We start from the raw sequence: 19,195 nt of genomic DNA, 5'->3' as shown, positions 1-19,195 counted from the left end.
ATCCAGAGTAAGAATCTGGTTAGATACCATATTTCTAAGATTTTCAGGGCCGAGTACAATAACCTCAGTTTTATCTGAATTAAGAAGCAGAAAGTTAGCGGCCATCCAGGTCTTTATGTCTTTAAGACATTCCTGCAGTTTAACTAATTGGTGTGTGTTATCTGGCTTCATGGATAGATAGAGCTGCGTGTCATCTGCATAGCAGTGAAAATTTATGCTATGTCTTCTAATGATGCTGCCTAGGGGAAGCATGTATAATGTAAATAGAATTGGTACTAGCACTGAACCCTGTGGAACACCATAATTGACCTTAGTGTGTGAAGAGGACTCTCCATTTACATGTACAAATTGGAGTCTATTAGATAGATATGATACAAACCACTGCAGTGCAGTACCTGTAATACCTGCAGCATGTTCTAATCGCTCTAATAGGATATTATGATCAACAGTATCAAACGCAGCACTAAGGTCTAGCAGGACAAGCACAGAGATGAGTCCACTGTCAGAGGCCATAAGAAGATCATTTGTAACCTTCACTAAAGCTGTTTCTGTGCTGTGATGAGCTCTGAAACCTGACTGAAACTCTTCAAATTCCTCTGCAGATGATCTGTTAGCTGTTTGACAACTACTCTTTCAAGGGTTTTTGATATAAAAGGAAGGTTGGAGATTGGCCTATAATTAGCTAAGACAGCTGGGTCTAGAGATGGCTTTTTGAGTAAAGGTTTAACTACAGCCAGCTTGAAGGCCTGTGGTACATAGCCGATTATTAGAGATAGGTTGATCATATTTAAGATCGAAGAATTAATTAATGGCAGGACTTCTTTGAGCAGTTTTGTAGGAATGGGGTCTAAAAGACACGTTGATGGTTTGGAGGAATTAATTATTGAAGTTAACTCAGAAAGATCAATTGGAGAAAAAGAGTCTAACTTAACATCGATGGTACTAAAAGTAGCTGTAGACGATATTACATCTGTGGGATGATTATTGGTAATTTTTTCTCTAATGATAAAAATTTTATTTGTGAAGAAGTTCATGAAGTCATTACTAGTTAACGTTAAAGGGATTGTTGGCTCAGTAGAGCTCTGACTTTTTGTCAGCCTGGCTACAGTGCTGAAGAGAAACCTGGGGTTGTTCTTATTTTCTTCAATCAGTGACGAATGGTAAGATGTTCTGGCTTTGCGGAGGGCTTTCTTATAAAGCAGCAAACTATTTCTCCAGGCTAAATGATGATCCTCTAAATTTGTGACACGCCATTTCCTCTCCAGCTTATCTGCTTTAGGCTACGTGTTTGAGAATTATACCACGGAGTCAGGGACTTTGGATTTGAGGCCTTAGTTTTCACAGGAGCTACAGTATCCAGAGTCATACGTAGTGAGAAGGTAAAATTTTTAACAAGATAATCAACCTCTGTTGGAGTAGCGTTCAGATAGCTGCTCTGCTCTATGTTGGTACAGGGCATTGAAGAAGATAACAGTGGGTGGATTATATTCTTAAACTTAGTTACAGCGCTTTCAGAAAGACATCTACTTTGATAAAGTCTACTCTCCATTGCTGTGTAATCAATTATTGTAAATGTAAATGTTATCAGGAAATGATCAGACAGCAGAGGGTTTTCAGGAAACACTGTTAAATGTTCAGTTTCTATGCCACATGTTAAAATGAGATCTAGAGTGTGATTAAAGTGGTGGGTGGGTTCTTTTACATTTTGAGAGAAGCCAATTGAGTCTAATAACAGATTAAATGCGATGTTGAGGCTGTCATTTTTAGCATCTACATGGATGTTAAAATCACCCACAATAATTATTTTATCTGAGCTGAGCACTAAATCAGATAAAAAGTCTGAGAAATCAGAGAGAAACTCTGTGTAAGGCCCAGGTGGACGATAGATGATAACAAGTAAGACTGGTTTCTGAGTTTTACAGCTGGGGTGGACGAGGCTAAGCATCAGGCTTTCAAATGAATTAAAAGTCTGTCTTGGTCTTTCGTTAATTAATAGGCTGGTGTGAAAATTGCTGCCACACCGCCCCTCGGCCTGTGCTTCGAGGTTTCTGGTAGTTAGAATGACTCGGGGGTGTTGATTCATTTAAACTAGGTCTGATTGGGGAGGGGACCAGAGAAAACTACAGAGTCCGACATTGTTTTGGCAAAGTTACACACCGATTCAATATTGATTTTAGTGACCTCCGATCGGCGTAACCGGGTGTCATTACTGCCGACGTGAATTATGATCTTACTGTATTTATGTTTACCCTTAGCCAGCAGTTTTAAATTTCCTTCAATGTCGCCTGCTCTGGCCCCTGGAAGACAATTGACTATGGTTGCCGGTGTCTCTAGCTTCACATGTCTGAGAACAGAATCGCCAATTACCAGAGTTTGACCCCCGGCGGGTGTGTCGCCGAGTGGGGAAAAACGGTTAGACACATGAACAGGTTGGTGGTGTACCTGGGGCTTCAGTTTAAGACTATGCTTCCTCCTCACCGTCACCCAGCCGCCCTCTTTCCCCAGCTGCTTGGGGTCTGCCCCAATTGTTAGCTAATGTTCTTTTCTAGCATTGGGTTTTCAATCACATCTAGAATTTGTAAGTAATGAACAAAAAAACGCCTTGCACAAACTTGTATGGATAAACAGTCATAGATGAACTCTAGGTGTGACTGTTATATTTCACACTTCAGCTGTCTGTGGTTACAAACGCTCGCCCTGCATAAGCGTCTGTGTCTCTGCTGGTTTGGAGCTGGCCCTGACCTCTGACGTTCATTAAGGGGGAGGGCAGTGAGCTATTTCAGGGCAAGGATCACACAAAAAAAAGGATTCAAAGTAGAAGTGTGTCTTTTTTTTTCTTTTTTCTTCATTACTGTTGTTATCATGCACCTTAAATCTGCTCATGAGTTAAACTCAAAGCAGAACTCAAAAATCATGTTAATATTCTTATCAACTCCTCTGAAATCCTTCACTGTGCCTGTCAAGTGTTTGTTTCCTCTCATTTTAAAGAAGTTTTTTATTTTATTTTATTAATCCCACTGTGTGTTCGATTTTTCTGCACAAGCCTCACTTTCTTTTACTACATCTTTTTTTTTTTTTAAATTTCAGATTTATCATTCACCAATTCACAAGCAAGCTGAAAGTAAGTCACTCATCAGTTTCTTCAATGTCTAAACCTGTAACATTATTTTATGTGGACAGATGCTATACTGTCCTGCTTTCCATCTCATGCCATTGAATGCATCCATTTAGCGGTGACAAGTATGTGCTGGATAATTGTGGCATTTTCGTAAATGTAAATTAATTTTTTTGTTTCCACAGTGGAACTGAATGAAACTGGATTCAAGTTTGTGCGAAAGTGCATCAATTACATTGAAACAGAAGGTAAATGGTTCTGTTAAAGGATCGTTCTTGCTTTTTTTTGCCTTTTTAATTTTTCTTCTTTCCCTTAAGGGGGCGTAGTTGAGTCACGTGTGATACATTGACACTACTCCCGCGGGCTGCTCTCTGTGAGAAACGTCCGTCTTTATAATAAGAGTTGTCTGAAATGTAGTATTTTTCACATTATAAAGGATTTTAATCATCACGTTGCTCTCTCTCTCTTGCTTGTTATGTGAGGGTCTATTAAATTCAGAGGTTTTTACCTCTTCTTCACATCTTCCCTTCATGCTCATTGTTGCTAAAACTCACACCCTAATGATTAAAACCTACAGTCACAGTATTTTTCTCCAGTGTCATGATTCATCTTACTGGAATGAAGCTAAGCTCCAAAAACATTAACGTGTCTATGTTTTAAACCGAATACACTAGTGAAAGAAAGATTTTTTTTTGTTTGTATCTGTAATTAATATCAGCTCAAAGGGAATCATGTGGGCATTTCCACAGCTCTATTTTTGTCCACACACTTTTTTTTTAAACCTTCCCCCTGTCTTCTTCCTAGGAGCCACACAGGAAGGAGTGTACAGGACGGTTGGCAGCAACATCCAAGTGCAGAAGCTTTTAAACGCCTTCTTCGGTAAGCTTGTGAAAATTTGCTACATCTGTCCTTTTAAAATGTTTCACTCTGTTAGACTCATTAACACAGCACAACAGGTTCTGCAAGTTTAGATTGGGCATGACAGGGAAACATCTACTGACTCATTGTCCTGCTTCTGCAAGGCTCAACCTTAAAATTGCTGTAAGCTTTATCCATGGTAGCCAGTAGCTGAGCATTTTAGCCATGTTAGTTTTATTTAAAAGAGATCCTTTCCATATTTGTAATGCTGACTGTGATACTTAGCATCACTTAAATAAACCATAATTTACAGAATTAACTTAAGACTTCAAACTAGCCACTGAAGCCATAAGGGGTCATTTTGTAATATGTCTGCCACTGGGATATGTTTTTGCAGCCACAGGCTGTACATAAAAGATGGGTTTGTTTCTTTTTTCTTTTTTTTAAAATATCCAGCAGGGGACTACCAATGTGGTTGGTAAAGTGCTTGCGGTTCTGCAGTGGACCATAGCTATTGGTTGAGGCCATATCCTCCTGACAACCAAGGAAAAAAGAATCTTCAAATGTAACTTTTTTTGTAATTTCCTGCCTCTTTGGAGCTAAAAGAGGCCACCCAAAAAACACATGACATATCAATGGAAAGCCCAGGATGTCCTCTATTTAGTACACTGGGACTTGGTAAGGTAGCTCAAATAAGTCAAAAACAAAAACAAATGTCTATTACAGAGGACATACAGAGTAGGCTGGTTCTCAGGAGATTTCAGAACGTAAAGTTCATTTTGTAAATTATGATGCCTTTTAGAGTCAGACAGAAAGATTAAACAGGATGTGCTCAACGAGTAACGACTTGTCAATCACAAGTTGTGGGCTGTCTCTCTTTCAGCAAGATGGTGACAATGAAAATGGTCAGCTCCAGGCTTCACTACAGGATGGCACAAACCAGTTGGTGAAATCACAGTGGCTATGTCCATCAGTTGTGACACTTCAAGCTGGGGGCAACCACGCTAGTTTAAGGCACCTTGGCCAGGGCTTTGCTTTTCAGACTCAGAAACTATTCATTAGGGTAGAACAATTCAGGTTCAACACCAATAATGTGTTTCACAGTAGTGGTGTGAACTTTCTCTGTTTACTCTAGGCTTTCTGCTTCAGGCTTTGTGTGTGTGCTCAAACAGAAAATAGATCAAACCAAACTTCATTCATTTAAACATCAGTGCACTCAGATCTGATGCATTCCCACAACCTAATGACAGAGATGTGGAAATTACCCAAGAATTTTTGGTCAGATTTTTGGGATTTAATATTCTTGGTGATAAACAACCTACAAATAATTCAAATAAAAAAAATTAATTGAATTTATTGTAAATACAGGTGCTTTATATTTTAAGGTAACAACCCAACATGACCCCAGCAATGTGACAATCCCCTGTAAGCAAGTGCTTGGCAACAGTGGGAAGAAGGAAGAACTCCCTTTTTAACAGGAAGAGACTGCCGGCAGAACCGAGTTCAGGGAGGGCTGGCCATCTGCTGCCACTGAATAATTTTCAAATCTCTGTTCTTTTAGTTGCAATTCGAGCAGTGCCGAATAGACTTGGCAGCAGATTAGGATCACGCATGAAAACATTTATCAATTTCTGCATTAGTAGCCGAATGCTAAACAAAGTCGGCATGTTTTGCACTGTCGTAACTGTAGTTGACAATTTGGTGAAAGAAAAAAAAAAAGAGTGGCACTTCCAGCCAATTTGAAACCATAACCTGCCCTGGATCAGGTCAGGACAAGTTGCTATAGTAACTAACCAGGTAAAAAGAAAGCCACCTTCGTGATGCTTAAAACTCTGACTTTGAGCTCACCAGACCTCTCTAACACATTAATGTTGCTTGTAGTAAACCCCTCTGCTCCAGGGGTTCTTTGGGCTTGCTGTAGAGCTGGCGTTCTCCCCCAGCTGTGTGGGGAGATGTGTGTAAATATAACTGTGAAGGAATGCTGGTGTTGCTCTTTTTTGTCGGATGTCCTCATGATGCTTATCTGTTATACAATATGGCCCACACATGTCATAGCTAGTACGTGTCTTTGAGTAATAAAGGTAGCATGAGCCTTTTTTCCTGTTCTTTCATAGACCCTGCAAACCCAGGAGACGTGGATCTCCACAGCAGCGACTGGGATGTTAAAACAGTCACAAGTGCTTTGAAGTTTTATCTCAGGTATGTGTGTGTGTTTACATATTATATTATATTATATTATATTATATTATATTATATTATATTATTTCCTTATTATTATTAAATGCCTTTTAATCGGTCCTGAGTCAGATTTAGTTTTATTCTTACATGCACTTTTGCAAAATATATACTCGCAGGGTTGTAAAATCCCAAAAGTATTTTTCCAGCATTGATTGTATAATATGTACAAATGTGGATCTGCACATCTGAAACACATTTTTATTACCACAGTAACAAATGTGGGCTTGACAGAAGATGCACTCTCTTTCTCTTGCTCTCTGTCTCATTACTGCTTTTTGGCTTTGTCGTGTTTTTAATGTGGTGAGTTATATTGCCCTTGTGTTTACTTGTGTGTCCTTATTTATCCACAGGAGTTTGTCTGAACCTCTAATGACCTACAGTCTGCACAGAGACCTCATGTGTGCTGCAAGTAAGACATGTTTTGGAAGTGATCCATTGCTAAGACCGGGGGAGGTCTTAGCACACATCTCTAAAGATTTTAGAGATGTGTGCCTCCTCTCTAAAATCTTTCCTTGAATCTAGACTTACCAAAGGCTTGTGTTATGTATATTAACATGGTATATATATTTATATAAGGCATGAAAAAGGGCAGTAAAGGATAAAAGAAGGCATCAATACTGTGCATGTTGGAGGTTCACTGCCATGTCAGGCAACACTATATCACTCTGGACACTAAAGGAAATCTGAGACTCCTGTTTGTTTTTATCTGTCACACAGCAATACTGTAAAAACCAAGAAGACAATGACTTTAATAGCATCAGCCTCATTCTGTCAGGATGTTGCATTAAGGCAGCTGGTGGCCTCAGGTTCCTGGAAATGCCATTCATTATAGGAAATGGGGGGCTTCTCGTTATATGGCCTGACATTCTGGAGACACTCTTTTATTAGTTTTACGACGGTGCAGAAAGGCTGTCGCCCAGTCTACTCTCTCTCGAAAGGGGATGCTGTTTTTGGTTGTGATTAACACAGAACATTTGATTTTATTGAGATGACATAAAAAGAAAATGAAAATGAAATGATCATGATTTCTATAACTTCTTGTCTGTGTGACAGAGTCAGATAATCTGGACATTCGACTGAGTGAAATCCATTCACTTACCTACAAGCTGCCAGAAAAGAATCGGGAAATGCTGGAGATGCTTATAAAGCACTTGGTGAAGTAAGTGCGAGCTTACTCGGATGCGGCTTGCAAAGCAGCTCTTCCTGTCGTTGTAGAAGGAGCTCTGTTCGTGTGCCACTGGCTGTTTTGAGTTAGTGTTTATTCAACCCAGCCTTCCATTTGTTGACAGTGTGTGCAGCCACAGTGACGAAAACCTGATGACTCCTTCAAACATGGCGGTTATCTTTGGGCCCACACTCATGAGAGCAAAGGAGGAAACTGTGGCGGCCATGCTGGATATCAAGTTCCAAAATATCGTGGTTGAGATTCTGATAGAGCACTGCAAAAAGGTACGGCTGAAGTGATGTAATTCACCCAGAGAGTTGTGAGACCATTAAAATTCTTAGGTATGTTAACCCTTGTATGGTGTTTGGGTCTGTGAGACCTATGCCATTTAGAGGCCGTTGCCCCTTTAGGCAGTATATACCATCAAAACCTGCAAAATATGGTATAAAGATATGTACACTTGATTAGAACTGATTTTATTTTTTTTATAACATTTTATTGACAAAAAACGAGAAGCACATTAATTCATAAATGTGATTGAACAAAGGTAAAAGGAAAAAATTAACCATGTTTGCTGTTCACATGGCTCGCAATTGGGATAAAGTAAACATCTGTTGAGTAATTTAACATAAAATTGTTTGATAGTGTTAATTGGAAAGCCAAAACTCTAGCGGGTCCACCAGACCCATGAACACTGGCTGAGTAACAAAAATACGAACGCCATACAAGGGTTAAGTATGTTACTGTTGGTGGTTTGCTTAACGTAAAGTATGAAAAAAGGGAGAAACTGAAAACGTGGCTTAGTCCAAAGGTAATAAAATCCACCAGCACCTTTAAAGCCGACTAATCAACATGTTGCCTCCTTTGTTTTGGATTACAAAACACAGCTTAGGATTTCTTTCCAAGCTCTTCTCTTTTTTTTTCTTGGCAAGGCTGCTGAAGGCTGTGGAGTTTCCTGTACATAACTGCCAGTAAAACAGCAAATTGGTGTTTTTATGGTTTGGGTTTTATATGAGTTAACTAAAAAAGTCCTTAGGACTGAGCCAGGTTATTTGACTGTCCTGCTGGTTGCTGTACATCTATGCTTTTAAAGCGACTTTGTGCAGCACAAGCAGCTTTGTGTTTGTCACCTGTCTAGTCATTAAGTTTCTACTTTGGTATTTGTGCTTTTTTTTCTCTCTCTTTGTTAATGTCATTCTTAAGAAAAAAAAATTACTTTTCTAGTTTCTTTTTTTCTTTATCATGTAAAGATTTTACTTCTTTCAGCTGAGACTCTGTGGAGCTGAAAAAGTGAACTAAAGTGTTACTGTGACTTTTTTCTTTTTCTTTTTTCAATGTGGTTGCAGATCTTCAGTCATATGCCAGAGGACAGCATTGCCCCACCTGTCCCTCCCCCGCGGATCAACCCGAGAAAACCCATCACAATCTCTAAGCGACCGGCTCGTGTTTATCAAGCTCTTAGTCACGAGCTTTACCAGCACACTGAGAGTAATTATCAGCCTCTCTTGGCCTGATTGTCACCATCATCCTCATCATTATCCCATGCTGTCTTTGCTGAGCATACAGTAGATTTTTTTTTAAATGTTGTTTTTAAATATATTAATTCATTCACTTTATTCTTTAAAAAGACTCGTACCTGCAGGGTCATTTCTTGACATTTTTGAAATAGGATTTATTGTAGTGTGTGTATATGTGTGTGCGTGTGCGTCAGCCAAAGCAGTTATTACATACTTCAAAACGTGGAATTTGTTTGTTAAATTAAATTCTATTCTGTTTCTCTTCTATTATAATTCTCTATCTGTATCATCTTCAAATGTTGTTAGAAAATAATTTGGTGCTTCCTTTTTTTAAAAAATTAATTTTGAGCACAAATAAATGTATCTACAATTTGATCTCACGTTAATCTTTTTTTTTCAATGCCTCAGGCTAAATCATTCAATTTTTCTGCTTTATTGAATCTCTTGCTAAGTGGCTGTGACTCTTGTCTTCTCATAGACAGTAGCAGAGAAAGTTTGGGTGCATGCAGCTTGCTATGTCTGCATTGTGTGCGTTATGTGGCCAAATAACACGCTTTTTATGGTTAATCCAGAGCTCAAATGATTAATTTCTGTGCATTGTAGTTATTCTAATAATAAAGGTTTACCAGATTAACGTCATAGATTAAAATGTTTCCATATAACTTAAAGCTTAATGTTTTTAATTTACAGCAACCAAACTGTTAATGTTGCTTCTTTGTAACAGATGGTCAGAGTGACAATTCCAACATGGATGGTGAAAACCCAGTGAGCCCCACTCCCATACAGCGTCCAAAGAGACAAGCATTAGTACCCAGAGGAGCTATCCGTCAGGACAGGCAACCAGAATCTGATACTTCTTCAGCAGGGAACGGGGAGCCTGGGATCTACGTGAGCAGGGTTCCATCCTTTCAGGGCAAAAAAACACCTGCAAAAGGGGCAACTACCAAAGAAGGTGATTTAATGGAAAATTCCCTATCTCATACGTGCTCATCAGCAATGAAAAAAGGCCTCTTAGAGGACAGAGGGATACAGCGAGTATGAAAAGCAAAGTTGTAGTTTATTTTGGCCAAGATCTGGGTAGTTGAGTCTGGAAGAAAATGTTCAACATTCTCAGACAAAGCATGTGGCTACATGTAGCATTTAAAAATCATTAATCTTTCCCATTGACTTGTTCTTTTATCATTAACACATTTCTTTTACTTTTATACTAATAGTAACAATGATACCTATTGTGTTAGTTTACGACTTTGCACGTTTCAGCGTGTACAACGGCTGTAACTTTGATGCCGCTGTGTCTGTTAATTTATTATTTAATTATACACTGCCATAACCTTTTGAAGTAAACAAGTTTAAACTGAGCTTTTTATTTTTTTTAAAAAAGAACTCGATGGCAAGAAGCAATCATAGTAGAAGATCTCCAGAGTTAATTTATGAAGCAAGTGTTACGCAAGCATTTAGAGCTGACGATGAAGCACTGCAGTCGCTATGATGAACTTGGTTGCACATTTTAAGCCTTTCCTGATGTGTTAACTGCCCATCATATGAATTGAAGAAGTGTTGATTTTAGTTACCAGTGGCATAAGAAGGCCCATTTATAGTATTTATGCACTCATAAAAGGATTATTTTATGAGAACAACATCTATTTAAGCAAATATTGATTACACTATTTTTCTACAGCTTGTGGTGTTTACAATATCAGTATTACATGACATCATTTCGTGCTTTCATTTGTGAAGTCAAGTTTATTGTCTTTACTGAATATATCAGGAGTTTATCTCAGATAAATAACTGCACAAATGTACTTTATGTGAACTAGTCCAACTCACAATCTCCTGAAATCTACTGAAAAAAGGGTTATTTTGTTCAGGAGATTCTGATGGTCTGACCAGAACAAGGTCCACGGAGAAACAGCAGATTTGTAGACCCCCAGTTAGGCCTCCTGAGCCACCGTCCAGGTGCCCTGCTCCACAAAAGCCCCCAACTGCAGCCAGCAGTGAGGGCACAACCACATCCTAGTAAGTACTCTTCGTACATGCAAAAGTCTTACCACATGCTTATATATTTAACTACTGTGTGTGCAAAATTATTGAGCTTAAATTGTGGTTGACATGAAAATTCCAGTAACTCAGCAGTGCACAATGCTATGTTAATTAAACCACAAAATAATAGTTATTATGACACTAACGCTGAGAGACAGGCCACAAGTTGGAATGAAAACAATGAAACCACAAATCTACTCTGTCATTGCTGCAGACTACTGATAGTGATGTCATCATGATGTCTTTTTAAGACACACTGCAACAGCACAGAAGTCTTTAGTTAATGCCATAGAGCTACACAGCTGATTGAATTAACTTTAGGAACTGTAATGAAGCATATTGTGATTTTTTTTTCCCTCTGGAGGTAGAAGAGAACACAGACAGAATTAAAAGGATAGTTATTAACTAGGCTCCATTCATCAGGTGAAAGGAACGTGACTGCTGCTCACTAATGTTTCTAAATAAGCAACTGTTTGTTTCAAAAAATTGCCACATTACTAAATAAAGATAGTATCTATTGCTGCCTCCAAAATAAGATTTGTCAGATTTAAGTTGTTTTTCTTGTTAGAGTATAATAATACAGAGCATGTTGGCTCTGCTTAAAATAAATGACCACAGCTGCAACAGCAATGACTGATGGCAGTTTTAAATCTTAAATGCATCATATTGTCTGTGTACAGTGTCAACATCTCTACTATTTTTTTCCCCAGCGTTGCATCTAAAACAAAGTTTTTTGAAAACGCCTCCAGGCAAGTTGGCAGGTATGTGAATGCTTTCTAATCAGGTAACCATGCATATATATTTTTACATGACAGCTGACGTTCATTTAAAAAAAGCAGAAGGTAAGACTGATTAACAAATTCATGCGTACAACTCATTGTCAGTAAAACTGTACACATGTGGGGGTTTTTCCCTGTAAAATTAAAGACAGTCAGTTCATAAATAGCAATTTTACTCCTAAGACAATGCCATGATTTTCTGAACTACTGTTGGACAGCTGGACACAGACAGCTTGCAGCTAATTACAATCAATAGTCTAGAAGGCTCTCAAAAACCCACTCAGTATTGCAAAATTTAATTACATTTTTGAATAAATATTAAATACGATTTCCTAAACTCACGAGATTAAATTTTGTACTGTAAGCTGCAGAAGAATAGTACCCTGTATTGTTAAATGTGACACATTTAAGCAATGTTAATTAACATGCATTGCCCTTTATTAAAAAACATATGTGCTTTTAGGTGTTGTTTGCAAATGGAGAAGAAGAGTTAAGGGTTAAAAATATGATATTGATAAGTTTTGAGATGGAAAGGTTTGGACACAGTTATTTTGAAGGCTGATCTACGTAATTGCATATGCGTCTGTAATGGTTTCCCTATTAGTATACAAAATAAACACAACATGATTTACTATTGTTTGCAATAGGCAAGGTAACACGTGAAAAGCACCCCAAGGTCCAAAGTTTTAATTTTTTACTTTTTCAAAAGGTCTATATTAATGTGCAAAAAACAGTTTCATTATTCATTTTTTCTTTGAATCCTTACCTTGAAGATCTTTTGTTATGATGCAAACAGATATGTTGGTAGCGTTGTGGTTAACACATTGGCTTGGTAAGCCAAAGGTCACTGGTCACAATTTCAACTGGAAACGCAAATCAGGAAGGGCATCCAGCATCTGTTCTGTCTCCTTGCTCTCATCTCTTTCCCCTGACCCAGAGATGATGGCTCCTAGAGGTTCCTGTTAAAAGGGAGTTTTTCGTTCCTGCTGTCACCAAGGGCTTGCTTTATAGTGCTGAATGTTGGGGCTTTCTCTTTACTATTGTAGGGTCTTTACCTTACAGTATAAAATACCTTGAGGCGACAGTTGTACTTTGGCGCTATATAAATAAAATGTAATTGAATACTGAATTAAAATGTTGTTATTAGAAATGTGCTAGAATAGTGTTTGTGTTGCACAGTGTTCCTATTCAGGCGTCACTGAATGTAATTAGGGATTACTGATTACCCAAAGCTAGCTCTGTGTGAGTCTTTCCTTTGACTTTTATAAATACCTAAAGCATCATGCAACATGCAGATGAAAAGTAATTTTGTGAAGCATTAATATGTAGATCAGTTGGGATCTGATGCTTGACTATGTTTTGTGTACTTCTAAACATCCGCAACATCAGCTGTTAAACACAGTTATTATTTTTTAATAAAGGAGTCCTTCTGTGGGTGACTCGATCAAAGCTGTGGGAGCTGTCCTGACGCCCAGTGTTTCCTGTATCAGAAAATATCAATTCACACAGTCCTCCTTCTCCTGCTCTGAATTGCTGCGTTGTTTGCCCAGAGAAACATGTTTAAAAGCTTTTTGTCTGAATATTATTTAAAAGCTACGCCTGCGTTGTCAGGTCAGTTGTCAGCCTCATCAGGTCTGTATCTTGCAGTCTTGCCAGTTTGCTCTGTCGTAGTTGTTTTCTTTAGATCGTGCTGAAATAACACACTGTTAATGCAGACACTTTGAATATGTCAAATTTATGCATGTGTGTTCGTAAGTGGCTGCATTTTTAGTCGGTTACCAGAAAAACTTTCCACTCCTACTTTTTTTCCTGGTTGGCGTATCACTCTGATTTTTCCAACTTGGTAAATCTGTCACTTTGTGTGTCAGGTGTTCTACTTTTTGGATAATTATTTATAAATTTAAGTTTACTTGGTTTGCTCTCATTTAGAGCTTGCAGACTACTGTGTGTTACGAGTGTGTGAGAGAGAGTGTGTGAGAAATAGAACAGCCTCACACACACTCGTGGATAGATGGAAAACCTGTTCCTATGGGTTCTCTTAGGCTGCCCCCTTTCACAGTCCCTTTTGTGAGGTGGAAAAAGACACATGCGCTTTGATTTGCAAGTTAAGGTCCTTGCCATTCACCCTGTAGCTGCTATAAATAAACAGTGTCCAAATGGGAAGAACTTGTGGGAGTGTTATCAAAGAAAGATTATCTCCTCATTGTTCTTTACTGTGTTCTCTTTGATTTTGATGTCCAGTTTATATAAACACGCCAAAAAGGGAGGCTAAGCAGTTCGTAAACATTCAGTTTTTGAAGATGATGTCATGGCTTTGTCAGGACATCTTTTGGGGTGTTCCAGCTATGCAGTGGTTAGTACCCAGTTGGTGCTGGCTGTCTGATCCCACAGAAAGTACTGGAGCATAAACATAGTATTTCCTGTATATGTGGCTGTGTAGAGTAGTTAGAGCAATTTTGAAATAATTAAAGGACCTGATCATCTGAGCTAGACTGTGGTGCAATGGAGGATAAGGTGGATAATGGAGGAGGTGGATAATGTTTACCATATGACATGGATGACTGGTCCTGGTCATTTACCTGATTAGCAGGTGTCAGTGGGAGGCACTGTGACGCTGTTGGCCACGTTCTGCTGGGAAGCCTTGGATCCTGACATGTATGCTGAAGTAAAATTTAACACAACTTTTTCACAACTTCCTAAAATTGTTGGGGACAGCATACACCCGTTCATGGCAGAGGTATTCCCTTATTGCAGCCATCTCTATGAGCATGATGAAGCGAGAATGGTTTGAAAAACATGTCAAGAGCTGAAGTTGTTATTTGGCTTCTGAACTGCCCAGATTTCAATCAGATGTAATATCTGTGGAATGTGCTGGGGGAAGAAAAAAGCACACAACTTGCAGAACTTGGATACGTGCTACTAATGCCTTAGTACCTAGTATAAGAAATGTTTTGTAAAAACAGTAAACATTCTGTTACAGATTATTGTTTAATAGAATTATATTCGCAATAAGGTCTGAAAAGCTGGTGAAATAGTGTTTTAAACCGTCTATGTGTTTGTAATGTTTTGTTTTTGTTGGGTTTTTTTCTCTTGTATCTTAGTCCGGCGGGTTCATCATCAACATCGGCAGTAACGACGGTAAAAAAAGAGGTAAAAATAAATAGATGTATTCAGTATTTTTAATGCTCTTCAGTCTTTCCCAAAGTAGTAACCTGACATACTGATGCTTGTGGGGGATACACCTGCCTTCACATTGTAACACACTGGGCGCCACTCAACATGCTATGTTAACATTTGAAGTTTCTATGTGGTAAGGTGGAATCTGTCAGCTCCAGACATGCTGAAGAAGAGAAGCTTTCATATTGAATACGTTTTAATGTGTGCTCAGTGTCATTTAAGGTACATTTAAACGCAAAATATTATTACTTTTTCCCCGTAAACCCCCCAAAAATAAAACTGAAAATAAAATGAGTGCAAAAAAAGTCATCCTAGATAGGATTTAAAATCCTGTTTTACACATTGAAGGTACTCCTTGTGTTAAAATATAATTAGAAACAGTTCCTGACCAAGCGTTAGTATGTTAAAGTCAGGAGTATTATAATGTGTATTTTGAATTTATAGTGTGTTAGTTGTGATTGTCCACATGCTCACCTACACTCTCACCCATTACAGATGGGCAGCAAATCATGATGCTCTCACAGTACTGTGAAAATGTAATTGCATCTTAAGTCTCCCAATACAAGCATATAACCCTAGCTATGGAGGCTGCTGTAGGACAAACACCTTTATCAGAATTTAAGACTGTACTCTGTAACTACCCCAGACCACCAGCATGTTTCTATTACTATTTCTGTATAAAAACTTTTTTGCACACACTCAATGTGAACATATTTGAATAATATGGAGTATATTATGAAATATTTAAATAATATCAACACTTTATGTACTTCAGATTTTTAATTTTTACCCAAATATAAAAACTGGCCACTATTCATCTTCTGTGAGTGCTTACTGTTTATCTCAGATGTCAACATGTGTCCATTTCTGTTTATCTTGGAGGAGTCTAAATTTCCCAAAAGGAGTGTGGTGTGAGTTGATGAATGAAAACTTGCTTCTGTACACTGACAGTTGTTGCTGAGGATATCATGAACTTTTCTCTCAGTAAGCACTGCTGTTTTTGCCACTGTTAGCCAGCGTTTGAAGTATATCTAACACTTTTTTTTAAACCACTTGAGCCTAACATTAGCTGGTATAATGTTAGCTTATTACCAGCTGTTGTTGTTTAGCCGGCTCAGCTGTCTGGACATGGGAGGGTTGCATATCTAATCTGCTGACAATTTCAGGAATGAACAAACATATTTATGCACGTTTTTGTGCGTTAGAGCCCTGACAGTTCAGGAGAAGAGGCTTGAGGTGAGGAGGAAGAGGATGAGGGAGGAACAAGAGCAGTGGTGTTTGAGGAGAAAGAAATGATGATAAAATGATAATGAAAATACATCGCCATTACACATACATATACATTATACATGACGTATGATCATTTAACATATGTACAAATATTAACATTATAGCTCGAGCTAGTTGTGATCTATCCTATGCTCTGTCCCAGCCCTATACTGTATATTTTTAATGGATTCATTCTCCGTTTATGAGGACACATTCCCTCAATAAATGCAATAATAATATTAAAATTTGCTTGACAATCTGAAACGTGTAACTGCGGCAAATATGCAAAAAAGTATGTACGGCTTCTGTATACCACTTCCCGGTGTATCATGTGACATTTGTGTAGTATGCTGTGCAGTGGATGAAGTTTACATTTAAGATTTCAAACAACAACATCTAATGACTGGTATACTGCATCAGGTACCACAGGTGATAAAGATATTCTTACATTCTTTCCATATTTGAAACAGGCTGTCTGTGTTCCTTTTTCTAGGAATTTAAGTGAGGAAGATGTGGCTGACTGACACCATGTGACCTTTGGGAGCACATCGAGCTGGAGGGAGTCACCACTAATGAACTTAAATCGATCTAGTCTGTGTAAAAATAGACTGAGGAAATAGCTCTTAATTGAATTACTTCGTGTAAGAATCTTGTTGTGAAGCGAAGCCGTAGCAGACTGACTTTTTAAGGAGCTCCCAAAGTTACTGGTTCTGTGTTCAGTTAGCATTCCAAAGATAGGCTGGCATAAAAATCATTTACCTTTGTTTATTTTAGTAAATAAAATCTCTTTAGCCCTTTTACAATGTTTAATAGTTTGATTTGGTCATGACACCAACTGTGTTTGTTGGGGTTAACTGCAGTACTGGTTATAACTTGTCTGCATTGCTAACACAAATCTTCCAAAGAGAACTAATTCATTTAAAACTGTCTAAATCAGTTTAATCATTGTACATTAGTAAATGTGAATTTTTACTCTCGCTAGATTTTGAGTAGGATTATGAAGTGGCCCGCATATTACAATTGCGACAAGAAAAACTACAGTGTGTCATGTAAGTGCTTTTGCTGACGAGCCAGCTAAAACATCAACACTGATCAGAAAAATACTATTTTTGTCAATCTGGACAAAGGGCAAGCAAACACTCCGGTTAACCTTTTCAAACTCACTTTTATGAGGCATTACAGAGAAGTATTTATGGTGTCACCTCCGATCTTGTCAGTGTAGTTTTAATTCACACTGAATGTAGTGGTAGCGTTAATGCAGCTCAAACGTAAAACAAACTTGACTGTTAGAGTATGTGAAAATAACACTCCAGGGTTTTTGCTTCTATTTCTGTGTTCTTAAAATTGTTATGTAAATTTTACACTTGTTTTCCGTGTTTGTTGTTACTGTTGTTTTAATTTTTAATTTCTTTAATCCAGCTTTTAAAATTCAGGTTGATTTCTGGTTTTAAAAAAAGGAAAAATAAACTGAAGGACTTCTAAACCAGACTCATGAGTAAGACGTGTTTGTTTTCCATTCATTACTGAATTTTTTTCCTTTTACCTCCATATGACATCTAATCACTTGTGTGGTGTTAACACTCTGTCTTGTCAGTATTGAATCAAAATCAACATAATAGAACTGTTGCTGTGAAGCTTGAGTGCTTAGAGGTGTTTGAAGCCTGGGCTTTTGACTTCACTGGGAGTGTAAATACACTTGCTCATTATTTAAAACCATGTTTAATATGAGCATCCACTATTACAGGGGTCGGCAACCTGCGGCTCCGGAGCCGCATGCGGCTCTTTAGTCCTTAAAGTGCGGCTCCGCGTGGTTTGGGCAAATAAATTATTAGTATTTAGCTGAAGTGTATTTTATTTATGTTAGTTCTTTTTAACTTGTAGTTCTAAATTGGAAGATTATTGTGATATTGAAATATAAAAATAAAATTATATTCTATTATTTTTTCATCGCTCAAAATAAGAGTCACACTCGCGGAAACCGGTGTACCCGCCGAAACGCCGTGCATTTATCGAGACTTTCAACCCCAGGTAGGCCAATTATGGATCTTCGGATCCACATTATGTCAGCAGCTGTTCTCCACCGTGAACTATGTTAAAGACAAACACCGTTCACGCCTGACAGATGACAGTCCTGCGTAAACTGACTTCGTATAGCCCCGATTTCCGGACTCTGGGCGCAGAGGTTCAGGAGCAGAAGTCCCATTGTAAACAAATCACGGCAGACCCGACGATATTTCCATGAGCATGCTTTTGAGCATCTCTTTATTGAGCACTTTTCACACACGGTTGCTGTACGCATACAGCCGGCTGTAGCTTTTCAGCTCACAGCCCGACAACACAACAGCATAGATAGCGCAGACGTAAAGGCAGCGAGGCGTGATTGCGGGTGTCGCTCAGGTGCGTCCGCCTCCCCTGCAGCGGCGCTTAAACCACGCCCCGCCGCACGCATTAACCAGGTAAAATACATATTTAGGTAGAATTTTGCAAATATCTATTTTTCATTTTTCAGCAGCATAGTGCTTTTTTCCAATTATTTTTTAAGAGTCAGGTCAAGGCTCCAACAGCCCAAAGGCGATATAAGGGTGGCGGCTGACAACAGTTTTTGTTTGCTACATGAATCATTTTAGTTCAGGTTGGTGTCTTTCCTTTTGTTATATTTCTCTAGTTCAAAATGTGTTGATTACATAAATATAATTTAATTTTCTCTGTAGCATTTCATGGATTTCATAAGCAGCACACCTTAGTTGTTCACACAAAGCATAAAGATAAAACACAATATATACAGTGTTATCTTCATTTTAGATGTCAAAAAGTATTTGCGGCTCCCAGTGTTTTCTTTTGCGTGGAAACCGGGTCCAAATGGCTCTTTGGGTGTAAAAGGTTGCAGACCCCTGCACTATTATAACAGTATATGTACAAAAACACAGGGACAAGCAAAAAAAAGGGTTCTTAGTCATTTAAGAGAGACTTAATAAAGTCAGATAATTGTTTGTCTAGACTTTGATAGAATAAAATGTTCGAAATTTCTGCCTTTACA

The 19,195-nt window shown here is 38.3% G+C and overlaps 1 protein-coding gene across 1 annotated transcript in view; it reads left to right on the top strand.

Annotated features, from left to right (window-relative positions):
• Window positions 1-17,646, top strand: part of ophn1 (oligophrenin 1) — a 30,183-nt gene extending 12,537 nt beyond the window's left edge. Inside the window, exons 12-24 of the mRNA XM_003456144.5 lie at window positions 3,088-3,121; window positions 3,301-3,363; window positions 3,920-3,994; window positions 6,088-6,172; window positions 6,562-6,620; window positions 7,265-7,370; window positions 7,501-7,660; window positions 8,723-8,864; window positions 9,618-9,845; window positions 10,762-10,909; window positions 11,644-11,694; window positions 14,814-14,862; window positions 16,652-17,646. Of these exons, the coding sequence (XP_003456192.2) occupies window positions 3,088-3,121; window positions 3,301-3,363; window positions 3,920-3,994; window positions 6,088-6,172; window positions 6,562-6,620; window positions 7,265-7,370; window positions 7,501-7,660; window positions 8,723-8,864; window positions 9,618-9,845; window positions 10,762-10,909; window positions 11,644-11,694; window positions 14,814-14,862; window positions 16,652-16,663 (1,212 nt within the window). The 3' untranslated portion in view covers window positions 16,664-17,646. The remainder of the gene's footprint in view (window positions 1-3,087; window positions 3,122-3,300; window positions 3,364-3,919; window positions 3,995-6,087; window positions 6,173-6,561; window positions 6,621-7,264; window positions 7,371-7,500; window positions 7,661-8,722; window positions 8,865-9,617; window positions 9,846-10,761; window positions 10,910-11,643; window positions 11,695-14,813; window positions 14,863-16,651) is intronic.
• Window positions 17,647-19,195: the final 1,549 nt, after the last annotated feature.

The sequence above is a fragment of the Oreochromis niloticus genome, linkage group LG10 (assembly GCF_001858045.2).
Source record: "Oreochromis niloticus isolate F11D_XX linkage group LG10, O_niloticus_UMD_NMBU, whole genome shotgun sequence".
Taxonomy (NCBI): domain Eukaryota; kingdom Metazoa; phylum Chordata; class Actinopteri; order Cichliformes; family Cichlidae; genus Oreochromis; species Oreochromis niloticus.
This window is presented reverse-complemented; position numbering and strand designations above follow the sequence as displayed.